At 40.9% G+C, this 13,068-nt stretch overlaps 1 protein-coding gene across 4 annotated transcripts in view; it reads right to left on the bottom strand.

The window, feature by feature from the left end:
* Positions 1-13,068, bottom strand: part of Lrch1 (leucine rich repeats and calponin homology domain containing 1) — a 179,561-nt gene that overhangs the window by 64,371 nt on the left and 102,122 nt on the right. For all 4 annotated transcript variants that reach the window (XM_063232773.1, XM_063232775.1, XM_063232774.1 and 1 more), the window contains exon 3: positions 6,654-6,780. In XM_063232773.1, the coding sequence (XP_063088843.1) occupies positions 6,654-6,780 (127 nt within the window). The remainder of the gene's footprint in view (positions 1-6,653; positions 6,781-13,068) is intronic.

The raw sequence follows: 13,068 nt of genomic DNA, 5'->3' as shown, positions 1-13,068 counted from the left end.
TGGACGCACTATTTATCTAAAGTGGAGGTTTTACTACGTGGCTGGGAACTCTGTAGCTAGCCGATTATTTTCCCATACAATCTATAAGTAAGACTGTGGGAAAGAGGCTTTTGTAGTCTTTGGCTTTAGAAGGCTAGTAACACCCATTAATCTATGATGGGAACCATCTGTTGACACCCATGACATGGAAGCCATGACATCCATAATCGTATCTTTGTTATCCCCTAATCTATCTCTTCCCCTAGGCCCCTCTCTCTTCTCCTCTCCCTAAACCCAGTTTATCCTTTAGTCCAGACAAGCTTTCACCTCTCACCTGGACAATGTAAGTCTTCTGCTTGGCTTCCACACATCCATCTACCCTGGATCCATCCTTTACAGAGACGTTAGAGTGCAAATCTCATTGTGTTGCTCACCAGTTAACACATCTGCAGCAAGACCAGCACCTCTGATGAGGTCCGCCAATTCCTCCAGCACCATTTCTCTGAAGGACTCCACCCTTGCTTCCTACACTGCAGCCTGGTGACCACTACCTGCAGTTCTCACTATACACCAACGTCACTGAACTCTAAAACAGGCTTTTCTAATCCCATGAATGACCGCAAAAGGCCCTTTTCTGTATCGTGAAAATCATAGACTTTCATTGTGAAATTGTCAGAAGCTTCAAGGACATAATTATTAAGAACAAATTTTCTCTTAAATAAAGAGGAGGAAGAGGGAAGCAAAAACGTATTTAGACACCACATGCACAGTGTGAAATCTGCTGAAAGGAACTTACTCCATTTTTCAGTAGAAACAACACACAGCTTGCTTTGTGTGGATCATCCCATGAAATCAAGGCATTATTGTTTCCTACATGTAAGGTAATTTTTCCAACATATTTTATTGTTGGTAGTAGTCATTTTGTTGCTGCCGTTATTGTTGTTTTTGTATTCTTAAGACACTTTGATCTCACTGTGCACCCCTGGAACACATGGCCATCCTCCTGCCTCAGTCTCCCAAGTTCTGAGATTTTAGGCATGCATCACCACACCAGGCTTCCAACATACATTTCTACTATAATGATCATATCAAAGAAAATCAATTTCTGTCAGCTGTATTTATCAGCAGAGAAAACAGTTATTCAATATACTTAAGAAAAAAACTTCATATATGATAAAAACAGTATTTTCCATGTACAAGACAGGACATCCACATACTGAATCACAAGGTCCAGCTGTCCTTCACAGTTTGATGTGTAAACAGAAAAAGTCAGATTGTTTTAATGATGCTCTGCACTGTTGTCAATTACTTCCTGTCCTGATAAAACAACAGGACAAAAATGCCCAGGCAGCTCTAGCACATAAAAGAGATAAATTCACCATTATACAACCAATACTGTAGAAAATGGTACAATATTCTACTCTCTCAAAAGTTATTGAACCTTGCCAAATTTTAAAGAGGCTATGAATTTTATCACAAAACTAAAATCCCAGGGGCAACTGTCTTAATTAGCTGAAGAAGGAGGAAGAAACAAGATAATTGTCTAGGTGCCTAGGGATAAGATATGTCAGTTTTGAAAACATACAAGCAATATTTCTAGATTAGTCCCATCTTCTAGAATATTTCTGTTCAAATTTAGCCTAAGGTAAGAAATACTTAGGAATTTTTTTAGTTACTTTAGGATAATATTTAGGAGGACAAATTTTTAAAATAGCACTAATAACTCACCTTTTTGCAATTAGTAAAAATTATCAGGTTACAAACCAGACTTGGTTACCTAGTAGTATAGTCAAATTAATTCTATCTGCATTTTCTAATTAGCCCTAAGGTATGCCTTAAAAGAATAATTATTCTAAGCTTAAGTGAAATAAAATTACCATCTATTTGTGTTATAATATTATTAAAATTTTTATTGACCAATCAGTTCAGTTTTGTCATTTACATAAAAAACCAAAAGAGAAAACTGTGTGACTTAAATTTTATCTATTTTCCACTGGTTTAATCAGCCTTTTTTTAAACGAACAAAAGAAAAACTTTGGAAGTGAAGATTCTCTTTTCATCACAAAAGCCTCTGAAAGTATTAAATGCATGTGGGAGGTTACTAAGTGCTGGATGTCTTAGCAAGTTTTCTTACCTCAGAATGCAAAAATGAGAAGGATTTAAAATTCCAGAATAAACCGGGGGATTACTAGCTAGGCAACACTCACTTTCAGAAAACAGTACTGTACACAAAAGACAAAAGTGCTTTTAAAGTTATAATATCCAACAAAACCAACACAAACTGCCAAGATGACCTTGGTTGGAGAAGAGTCCAGTGAGGGCCGGACACACTGCGGAAGGGCAGTCAGCCCTCCCACTCAGTCTTCTTCTTACATTCAGGTTTGGGTGGTGATGCTATTGGCTGACGTATAATTTCTGTAATAAATCCAGCTTTTCATTTAATTGAAGGAAATGTGAATGCTCCCACAGAAAATGCAAGCTATTATCACTTGCTTTGAACCACGTAACCATGCCCTTTTTGTGGAAATGGGTTTCCTGTGACTCACCGCCACTTTATCTAAATCTTACCCTCTCTCTGTGCTATATAAAAAGAAAGGATGAACACTAAACAATTCTAATTTTCTTCCAACAGCAGGAAAATCCACTTGCTACATCATAAATAATGAAAAGACTGGTTGAAACATACATACTTAGTACACTAATGTCAACTATGATTTCTTACCCACAAAACACCTCAATGCTTGTGGTTAGAACTTTTAAAAAGATCAATTTGTTTATTTAAACTTAAAATGTTTTCAAGCAACCTCTCAACACCAATGACTCTCCAGTGTGAAACCCGTTCACACCCACCCACATACCCACAAACACACACTCCACATCCCTCCTCTCCATGTGAAAGGCAGAAATGGAAGCCACAGAGGGGGTTTGAGCAAGCCCTGGATTTCCAACTGTCCCACAGAAACCGTAGAGGTCAGGATACACTTCCAGAGACCACAAATGGACAAATGGTTAGGGCAGACATATCACCCCTCCGACCCACCTCAGAGACTGGAATGTCACACATAAAAGTAATGAAGAAGGAATGTTTCTCTGAAGCTGCTCTACACATCCTCTGTCTGTAGTTGATCCTTGAATTCAAACTCTCCACACAACCAAACATTTCAGGAAAAGTGAAGAAAAAGCAGTGTGTCCAGTTAGGCCCAGGAAACGCACCTTCCAACCAGTTACTATTACTTGAGGCAGACCTGGGGAATTTTTTCACTGTCAAGACAAGTTTCTAAATGGTGACCCCATGTCCTGGCGCAAGAAGGTGAGAGGGAAAAGCTCACACTGAGGAAAGGCGGGGAGGATGGAAGTGAGAAAAACCAAACCAGCAAGCAGCGCCAGGCTGCCTGAGAACCCCAGCACGTCGTCATGCGTACAGAACCAATGAGGAGACTCTGACCTTGGCAAAAAATGCCCCATAAAAGGCTGACATTTATTGTGTTCTCGATGTGTTTGTCTTCACAGCTCTCAGTTAGTTAAACCATGTGGCGTGAATACAGCAGCCCTGACCAAACACACCACATTCACAGGCACGGTTTCACAGGGCAAGGGTCATGCTTCCAATGCTCTAATGAGCAAGATGAGGACGGTCAACATGAAAAAGACTTCAGACACTTAACCACCCAGCTTGGCTCCACAGGGGAAAAAACCTTTCAACAACATGCCTACTTGTTCTGAATCTTTGGGGGGTAATTCTCCGATTTCCTTCCTTGTGGCTTGTGCCAACCACTGTATCTGCAAGGAGGTCCAGGGAAGAGAAATCATGCACCCTCTCCGCGAGACACTAGCCAGCCTCACTGAGGAGATGCTGCTGCCCTGGGCTGCAGACTGTCATCAAACCAGCTTCGTTCTGACCCCAGATCCACCATGAAGCCCCATGGCTTTAGGGAAATAATTCTCAAACTGAAACTCACCTGCAAAATGTAAACACTATGACTGACTTGCTGGGTTACTTACAAGATTATATGGAATAAAACATGTCACCTCTTCCCCTACAGAAAGCACACACAGAGAGACAGGTTGATGAGGCAACGCACACTCATGTCACAGCTGGAAGGCAACAGCTGCAGAAGTCATTCACAGCAGCCAAAGAAGTGGGAAAATTCTAGATTATTCCTACTAGAAATGATGCTAAGGGACCAACTCCAGAGGTAGGATTCCCTAAGTTCTCCTGTCTTAACTTGGAAATATAACCTGGCCACTGCTGTCAATTCAAGAAGACATCTCAGTGGTGCTTTTAGTGGCTTCCTCAAAGGAGGAGGAACATCCACTTTTCAATATGCCCTGCACAATCTCAAATGGCTACAGCAGCCAATGGCTGGACCAGGGACCCTTTCTGTTGTAAGATTCTTAGATTAATTGTAACACAATTACAAAGGTAAGATAATTTTTTTAAAAACATTTTTAAAACAAAGTCTTGATATATAGCTCAACCTGGCTGGCCTTAAACTCACTGTGTAGCCCAGGTTAGCCTTGAACTTGCAGTGACCCTTCTGCCTCAGCCTCCCCAGGTGTGTGTTATGACACCTGGCTACACCAGGTGGACACCAGTTCCACTTTCTTTCAAACATACGAAGGGAAAGCTACTTTTTCATAGATAGCTAAGATATGCTGGTGTTACCAAATGGAAGTTAACTCTGGAATGTTTGCCCATGCTGGGAAGAGAGTTCACGTTTCAATTTAAGATGCTTTGGTTCTGATATGAAAATGTAAAAAGTAATTTTTCCAAAACAGCAAGCAATGCTTACAAGCTAATCAGCGGAGTGATTTTTGCAGCACAGAAGTATTAGGTGGTTCAAGTATTCTAAGCAATTGGGGAGCTCCTAAGTTTTTTTTTTTTTTTTTTAAACAAACTGGTAATATGTGACTATAAGACAAAAGCCTTCCAACTGATAACTAAAAATAACCTCACACAGTTACCTTAGTAACACTATATTTTAAGCAAAATGCTATCAAAGATAAATGCGAATGGAAAATTGCCTTTTTTTAGTTGGTGACCTTAACCAAGATCATTCACATCACTTTGTCGTGGTTAAGTAATGTCAACTTACTAAATTCTCATGTACTTTATGGACAAATGCTTTTTTACAAAGAGTAAACTTGCTCAGAGGGATCGTGAAGCAGGAAGAGCTGCAGTGTCCAGCAGGGTGGCCACCAGCCAGGCACCCACAGAGCACGGAGGAGAGGCAGGTCCGGTCCATGATGTGCTGTCAGTGTATAATACCACCCAGAATTCCAAGGTTCAGTGTGAAAAAAAGGAATGCGAAATACCACAGTAATTTTTGGCTATCTGGAGTTAAATCAAATAGTATTAAAATTAATCTCACTTGCTTCTTTTTCCTTTTTAAAGTGCGTCACCACTGCATCTGAAATCACACTGTTCTTTACAGTGCATTTCACTGTGTGGTGCTGGAAAGGGTGTCTGAGCTTAGGTTACCACTTAATGATAACTTTCACACACCTCCCTCACACTTTTTGAACTGGGTTTCTTCATTTGGACAAGAAGTCAACAGGTTGGACTAGAAGCCTTTTTTAAAATTCTCTGTCTCTAACATTCTAGAAGTTGAGAGTCCCATTGTGATTGCTGATGGAGAAAAAACACAAGGACTCAGGATGACATTGGGATAACTAGGTAACCAGGCCACCGGCTAGAATTCTATTAGGAGCTGGGTCCAGGACAAGATGCTAAGAAAAGCTCAGGATGCTACTATAACAAACCCTGTGCCCTGGGATTGGAGATAGTGCTACTTTGGCAGACCAAGAATCTTGAGTCACAGTACTGTGTTCTTATAGTCCTCTGAGTTAATTATACAACTTCATAAAAATGTGGCCTTCTAACTTATTTGCAGCTTATTTTTCTAGCTTAACCATCATTTTTCATAAATTTCTATGCAATCTGAAAAAATCATCTAGCCCTAACGCGATAACCTGTAAACCAGGAACTGTAAATCCTGCAAATTTCAGGAACCATAAACTGCAGGAAACTTGTAAATTTCAGGAACTGTGTCACAGCAAAGCCATAGTCTTTGGTTTCATGTTTTCCCACTTAGCATATTTTGTCATATTCTGCCCTCACTCACCTTAGGCTCTGCTATGGTTTGGAAGTAGTTTGTCCCCCAAGCTTTCATGCATTGGACACTTAGTCCCCAGTTGATTTTATTTTATTTTCCCAGTTTAGTTCAGAAGCAGTGGACTTTTAAGAAGTAAGGCCTAATAGTAGGTGACTAGGTTACTGAGACATTGCCCTTAGAAGGGACTGACAGTTCTCATGGGACCCCAAGAATTCTCGTGAGTGATTAACTAAAATTTTAAAAAAAGAGGAACGTTGGTCCTTCCCTACTCTCTCTGGCCTCTCCCTTTCATACCCACTCCCACCATAATGCCATCAACATGCTGTGACCAAGGGGTCCATTACCAGAGGCTGAATACATGAGGCCACCTGATTTGGGACTATCCAAGAACTATGAGCTAATAAACCATTTTTCATCATCAAACTTCTAGACTTGGGTATTTTGTAACTGGAACTGGGCTAATGTAGGCTCCAACTGTAGCAAAAATTCTTTCTGAATATCCTCACAGTTATGATCAATCAACAAACACAATGAGCATCTGAAAAATCAGTAACATACCAATTCCATTAACTGTTTGAGCTGCCCTATCTCTTCTGGGAGGGATCCAAGCTTGTTGTTACTTGCGATTAAGACTTTGAGAGGCAGACCACACAGGCAGGCAGGTAGGGAAGACAGCTGATTTCGACTGCAAAGACAATACAACAAGAGCACGTGTAAACAGAGAGGCCATCTCATACTTTCTGTAAAGACGTTTTTGAAAAGAAAGGAAAAAAGAGTGATACAAGAAAATATTCTACAAAGAGTCCAGTACATTTTCTGTGTATATAATAACAAAATTCCACATGTATGACAGCATAAGGTATATTAACAAAAAGAACCATGGCCATTGATAAAGATTAGATAGCGGGTACTAAGACACAGACACAAAGGACAAATTCTTTTTTTGTTGTTTTTTGTGCTGAGGATTGAACTCACGACCTTGCACTTGCCAGGTAGGCGCTTACACTGCTGAGCTAAATCCCCGGCCCCACAAAGGACAAATTCTAGTATTCAATTCATTAGTAAGGCGACCAAAGTTTGCCACAATTTATTATATATTGCAAAATAAAACTAGAAGAGGTCAAATCCTTCCAACACAAAGAGCTTATGTTCAGTTTCTTACTACTGACTTGATCAAAACACTTTTCCTGCATATACTGAATTATCATGCTGTATGTGTCAGCTGTAAACAAACAGATGCCCAGTTTTTAAAGAAACAACTTTTCCAACACAAGGAATGCCATCCAGTCCTTTGCATAGCTGAGCCCTTGGCCAGTCAAGGTGCAACAGACAACACAGCCACCAGCAATGGGAAGCTGGTGCTGCTATATCTTGGACTTAGATGTCTCTCCCAGGCTGTGGTGGGGGAGGAAGCCTTTAGGAGGTGAGGCCTGGCAGAGGTCTTAGGTCGCTGGAAGTGTGCTCTGGGGGAGCGGATACAGGGCACCCTGGTTTCCTCCCCTCTGCTCCCTCTTTGCTCCCTGGCTGCCATGAGGTGGCAGCTCACTCCAGCAACTGCTCTCCACCATAATGCACTGCCTCACCACAGGTCCCAGAGTGATGGGATCAAGCCACAGAACCTATGAAACTGTGAGCCAAAGTCAACTTTTCCTCTTTTAAAGTTGACTGTATCAGAAGTTGTACTAAAGAAAATTAACATGGATGTCAGCTGTTTCCTCCTGACAACGTGTGCAGGATGCTCAGCCAAGACCAAGCAATGAGCACTGCCAAGGCACCATTTCACCCATGCTAGTCTTCATGGAGAGAATTTCACTACAATTCACAAAATCACTGGACCGATTTCTTAATGTTTGTACTCAGCATATTTTTGTTTAAAAAAAAGGGGAGGTGTTGCTACAATTAAAGTCTATTTCTGGGTCTGCAAGGGAGCTAAGTAAAAAAAGTAAAAGTGGCCTCTGGCAATGTGAGCCTGGAGGCCAGGATGGGTTTAGTTCCACAGAGCAGTGGACAGTCTGAGCTGAGGTTTGACCGCGCCTGCATGGAGAGGGTCTCCAGCCAGAAGGCTCTGAACTCATTAATATTCTGAGAGATGGGGGCTGGGGATTTAGCTCAGCGGCATAAGCGCCTGCCTTGCAAGCAGGCAGTCGTGAGTTCGATTCCTGGTACCAATAAAAATGAAAACCACAAAAAAAAAAAAATATTCTGAGAGATGGACAGAGACTGAGTGATTCCTGAAATACACAAATGTCCCTTATTTACATATTAGCCATCTGTTTCAGCCTCTTCCCCACAAGAGCCTCTTCTTTTCTGGGGAAAGAAGAGGAGATGTAAGGGTAGATAAATAACAGGGGGTCTGAAACTGATTAAAATGCAATATACACATTAAACTTCTCTCTCAAAACATGTACAACTAGGGGGGAAGGGGAGGGAAAGGAGTACAACAATGTGTCCATATACAAACCTGCCAAAATGAAACCTATTAATCCATAAGGCCATATGCACTAATAAAAATACAAAGTGAACAAAAGTAATAAAATTTTTAAGAGGTTAGAAAAACAATCATTAGGGCCGGGGTTTAGCTCAGCAGGCATAAGTGCTTGCCTGGCAAGCACAAGGTCATGAGTTCAATTCCTAGAACAAAAAAAAAAATCGTTATAAAACCCAATCATTAGTATGCAATCAACAAAAAGTATATGTAGAATTATTAATCATAAAAAGTACATTTTATTATAAATGTATCCCTTAATAAGGTAAATGGAACTTTTACTTTTTTCCTTGTCAGTTTATATATTCATAGTGGAATAGTAAATACTATATTATTAAATAAAATGTGTCAGAATGAATTCTATTCCTTCTTTTTGGTAGGGATTGAACTCATGACTTAGTGCTTGCCAAGCAGGCATTTGTGTCACTGAGCTAAATTCCCAGCCCACTAGTCCTCTTTATTTTTTTTTTTGAGTGTAATTTAAAAGTGACTTATTAAAAATACATACTTAGTGAAAAAAAAGTCTTATTACCTGCTGCCAAATAAAAAGAAAAGTGTTTTTTTTTTTGTTTCCCTGACTTTCCTTTCTTGCCATTTTGTGGATGTAGCCAACAGTCACACAATAAAACAGCTGAAAATCTGTATGCTATGTGACTGCTCTTGATTAAAATTGCATGTGAGTCTGCGCACACATTCATCAAGCTTTAGAGGTGGTCCTGCGTGTGTGTGTATTTTTACAGGTACATGTGCAAGGAAGGAGGAGAAACACACTAATATATCAGTGGTTATTTTAAGGCACAGGTAAAATGAGGGGTTCCTATTTTAATACACTTGGCTGTATTTGCCAAATTAATTTCCACAGGTATTTTGATAATTAGGAAAGAAAGAGGACAAATTCAACCTGGACCCTTGTTACGTGGGAGCTTCTGCTTGTGAAAACTCACTGGGCAGACACGTACTTGCGACCTGTGCTTTTCTCTGTTGTATTCTATACAGGTGCTACCTAAGGCTCAGCCACACACATCCAAGGACACACGCAAGCACGCATGCACGCCAGGGGCCGGAATCTGGCTAGCCAGAGGGTATGTGTAACTGACAAGCCTGACAAAAGGTAGTGCCAGGGCTGAGGACGCAGCTTAGTAGCACAGCCCTTGCCCAGAAATGCGTGAGGTCCCAGATTTGATATCCAAGCAGCACAAAGAGAAGGGAGGAAGGGAGTGGGGTAGGGAGGAAGGAAATACAAAAGCTGGTGCTATGCTGTGTGAAAAAACCTTAGTGACCCAGGCCCTTCTGGGCCAACGCCCTGATAGCACTGCTAACTCAGGGCCAGGTAACTCGACCCAGGCAAGAAACAACATAGATAGCCCTGTCTTCTCTCTGTTGCCCAGATTTGTAAAGGACACTATTTCCAGAGAGAGGCAGGAGGAGGAGTTTCTCTAAGAAGGTCCAACAGAAGGAGGGAGACTGAGCTCCCTCCTGGGTCTCTGCCGCTGGGCACAGCAGCTGGCTCACTTTCCCAGTTAGGACGAAGGAGAGCAGGGGGGCGCTGGGCTCACTGACACTCTCCGCTGGGCTGGGGCAGAGGATGGAGAGGGCGATGGGGCCACCAGCCTCTCCGTGTGGCAGGTCACATCTCACTCCCCTCTCCTGCTGCAGAAACCCAGGGGGCTCTTTTTGGCTGAAGGGTCCCCTTGGTGCCCTGCTGGCGAAGAAAGCCATTTCTTCAAACTCTTAAAAGGGCTCTGTAGATACCATCTCTGGGAAAAAAGAGCCCCATTAAAGGGTAGCAAGTAAATAATTTGAAATGCAGTTGGTGGCTATATAACATTTATTAATATGCCATTTCAAAAGGTGAGGATTAACAAAAATGTTAAAACAAACCCATTATTTTAGAACCATAATTACATTTCCTTCTGAAGAGAGAATCACAGGGACATCTTCCCAGAAAATTCTATATTCATATTTTCATAGAATTAACAATCTCAGGTTGAGATCTTTCTTACGTTTTTTGGTTAGAGACACAGTGCTAAACTATGCATAGTCTTGGTAACCCAATGTATGCACCTGACCAGAGCAACAGCTATGGAATTGGGAGAGTCATTTATCAGCTTTAAAGTCAGGCAAAGAAGGCTCCGCTCACTCCCTGTAATGCTTGTAGGGTGTCTACTAATTTAAAATAAAATACAACGTAAATCTGTGAAAGCATTCATGGCTTCTTTGATGGGAATAAACATCTGTTAGATGAAAAGCTACTAATTCCATGGCTTATCTCCATTAAGTCCCGTGCATTCCACATATACAATGAATTAATCACCCATGTTGCCAAGAACTTCATCGTAATTCACAACGCCACAGACACAGGCACACTTCTCCTTCATCCCTCTGTCCCTCCGTCTACATTTCACGTGTTTTATCACAGGATGTTGCTGTAGAACTTGCAGTTTCCCCAGCAGAAAAAGGAAATACACATGCATAAGAAAACCCATCAGCTCTCCAGCAAGTATTTATGAAGGACAGGAGGAAACGCAGTTTATTTCCTCCTGAACCCACTACAGACCACATCAGCAGCCTCAGTTTTCTGAAGCCATCATCTGGCAGCAATTTTCTCAAGCAAGTAAGTGCCTCAGGCTACAATCCGCTCTGCCACCCCCACTTGTCTCCTGTGGGCCTCTGTGCTATAATCAGACCCTTCATGGAAAGAATGTTTAAAAATAAGGCCACATAGTAGCTGATAAAGTAATGGCCAACATTTATTTTCAAATCTAGCCTCTGAGCCACAGCTAAAAGCAAACTTTATTTTTATTTTTTTGGTTGTTCATTTAAAAAGAGGAAATTCACAGGGCAAAAGGCCTGTTCATTTAGAAGTAGAAACTACAGATTCAGTAACGGTGGCCTGAGATTTCTCGCCCTTGCTAGAGTGGGGCCTGCCCACAGACTCCTGCCCCTGATCCTGCCTCTTCCAGAAGGAGTCTGGTGGGGGAGGTGGGGGGCTTTTATCAGATCGCTGTGCGTTGTTAGCGCTTTGTCTTATATCTTTTTCAGCTAAACAAGACTTACTTGCTGTATCTTTCCATTTCTTCACCTCAAGATGAAACGAAGTAGTTTACTATAACCTCAACATTTTGGTAGCCTGAACTTGTAGGATACATTTCTCTTAGTTTCAAATACTGATGTCCCTCACTTAGTTCCTAAATTAAGAATTGCACAAACCAAGTTACTTCTTAGGATTTACTTTTAGAGACTTATTCTGATTATAGAACTTAGTAATGTCTGTATTTTGAAATTCAGTGTTAGGATTTGGTGTTACTTGGTTAGTATTTGGTTTATCAAAGAGTTATTTTCCTTAAATACATTAAAATAAATAAATACTATATTTTATATGTTATTTTACTATCAGTGCATATTGTGCTTTAAAAAAAAATTCTATTAGAATATGCTTCTTTACTTTTAGTGTGTCGGTTTCTTTAATAACGGAACACAGAACTCAGAAAATGCATTATAGAAAAAAGCTATATAACAAATTGACCTGTTCAACTGACTGCTTTGGTGCCACAGAAAAAGGTGCAATTTTGAAGTCCGAAGACCTGGGTTCAAATCACACCTTTGCAAAAAAATAACCTCTACGACATTAGGTAAGTCATTTAATCTCCTGACTGAGATTCTGAAACACAGATAATAACACCTACCTAACATGAGATGATGGATGTAGAGATACTTAAATCCCAGTCTTAAATCCATCTACAAGATGCACACAAACACTAATGTGGCAAAGTAGCGGGGAGGTGACTGAAAAGGATACGTGTAATTTGCTTCATCTTCTTTTTTATATATTGTATTTTCTAACTGCAAAATCTGCGTTCAGCTTATTTTAAAGTATGTTTTCAGAGTCCACTCACTGAAAACATATTCCAACGAAGAAGTCAGGTGCTCTCTCAGAGACGTGCCAGGGAGAACCAGGCTACACCATAAAGCAAGCCCCAAGCAAGCCAAGTATACCTATTTCCAAGCTGAATAACCAAGACTAGAACATACGCATAATCACGAGTGAATTTCTCTCCCATTTTCTTTAATTACAGGATCTTACCCTTTCTCTGGAAAACATGAATGCCATGAATCATCATCTCTAGTTACTATTTGGTTTCCAATAGTAAGAGATGTAGTGACGTGAAATCATTAACCATTGCTACTAAGAAAATGCCACAGACCTAAATTTGAAGGGGGGGCAGAGCAGGGTAGGTTTCATGTCAGGATGCCAGAGGCTCACCCTGTCCTGCGTATCAGTGGACAGAGGCAGCTGACAATAACCATGAGCAGGACTGACAGTGCATGTTATACTGCGTGTGCTTGGCACAGAGCCTAATCTAAATAGAAATACTGTTACTTTATCCATGTAAGTTTCCTTTTCCCAAGATAGATGCGGCCTTTCGCCTCCTTTTACCCTGTTCACCTTTCATTAAAATCAGAAGACCTACATAATACCTGTTGTCT

This window comes from Cavia porcellus, unplaced genomic scaffold, assembly GCF_034190915.1.
Source record: "Cavia porcellus strain 051 isolate PalLab524CR breed Dunkin Hartley unplaced genomic scaffold, mCavPor4.1 scaffold_21, whole genome shotgun sequence".
Lineage (NCBI taxonomy): Eukaryota > Metazoa > Chordata > Mammalia > Rodentia > Caviidae > Cavia > Cavia porcellus.
The sequence above is the reverse complement of the archived record's forward strand: the minus strand, read 5'-3'. Positions and strand labels throughout refer to the sequence as shown.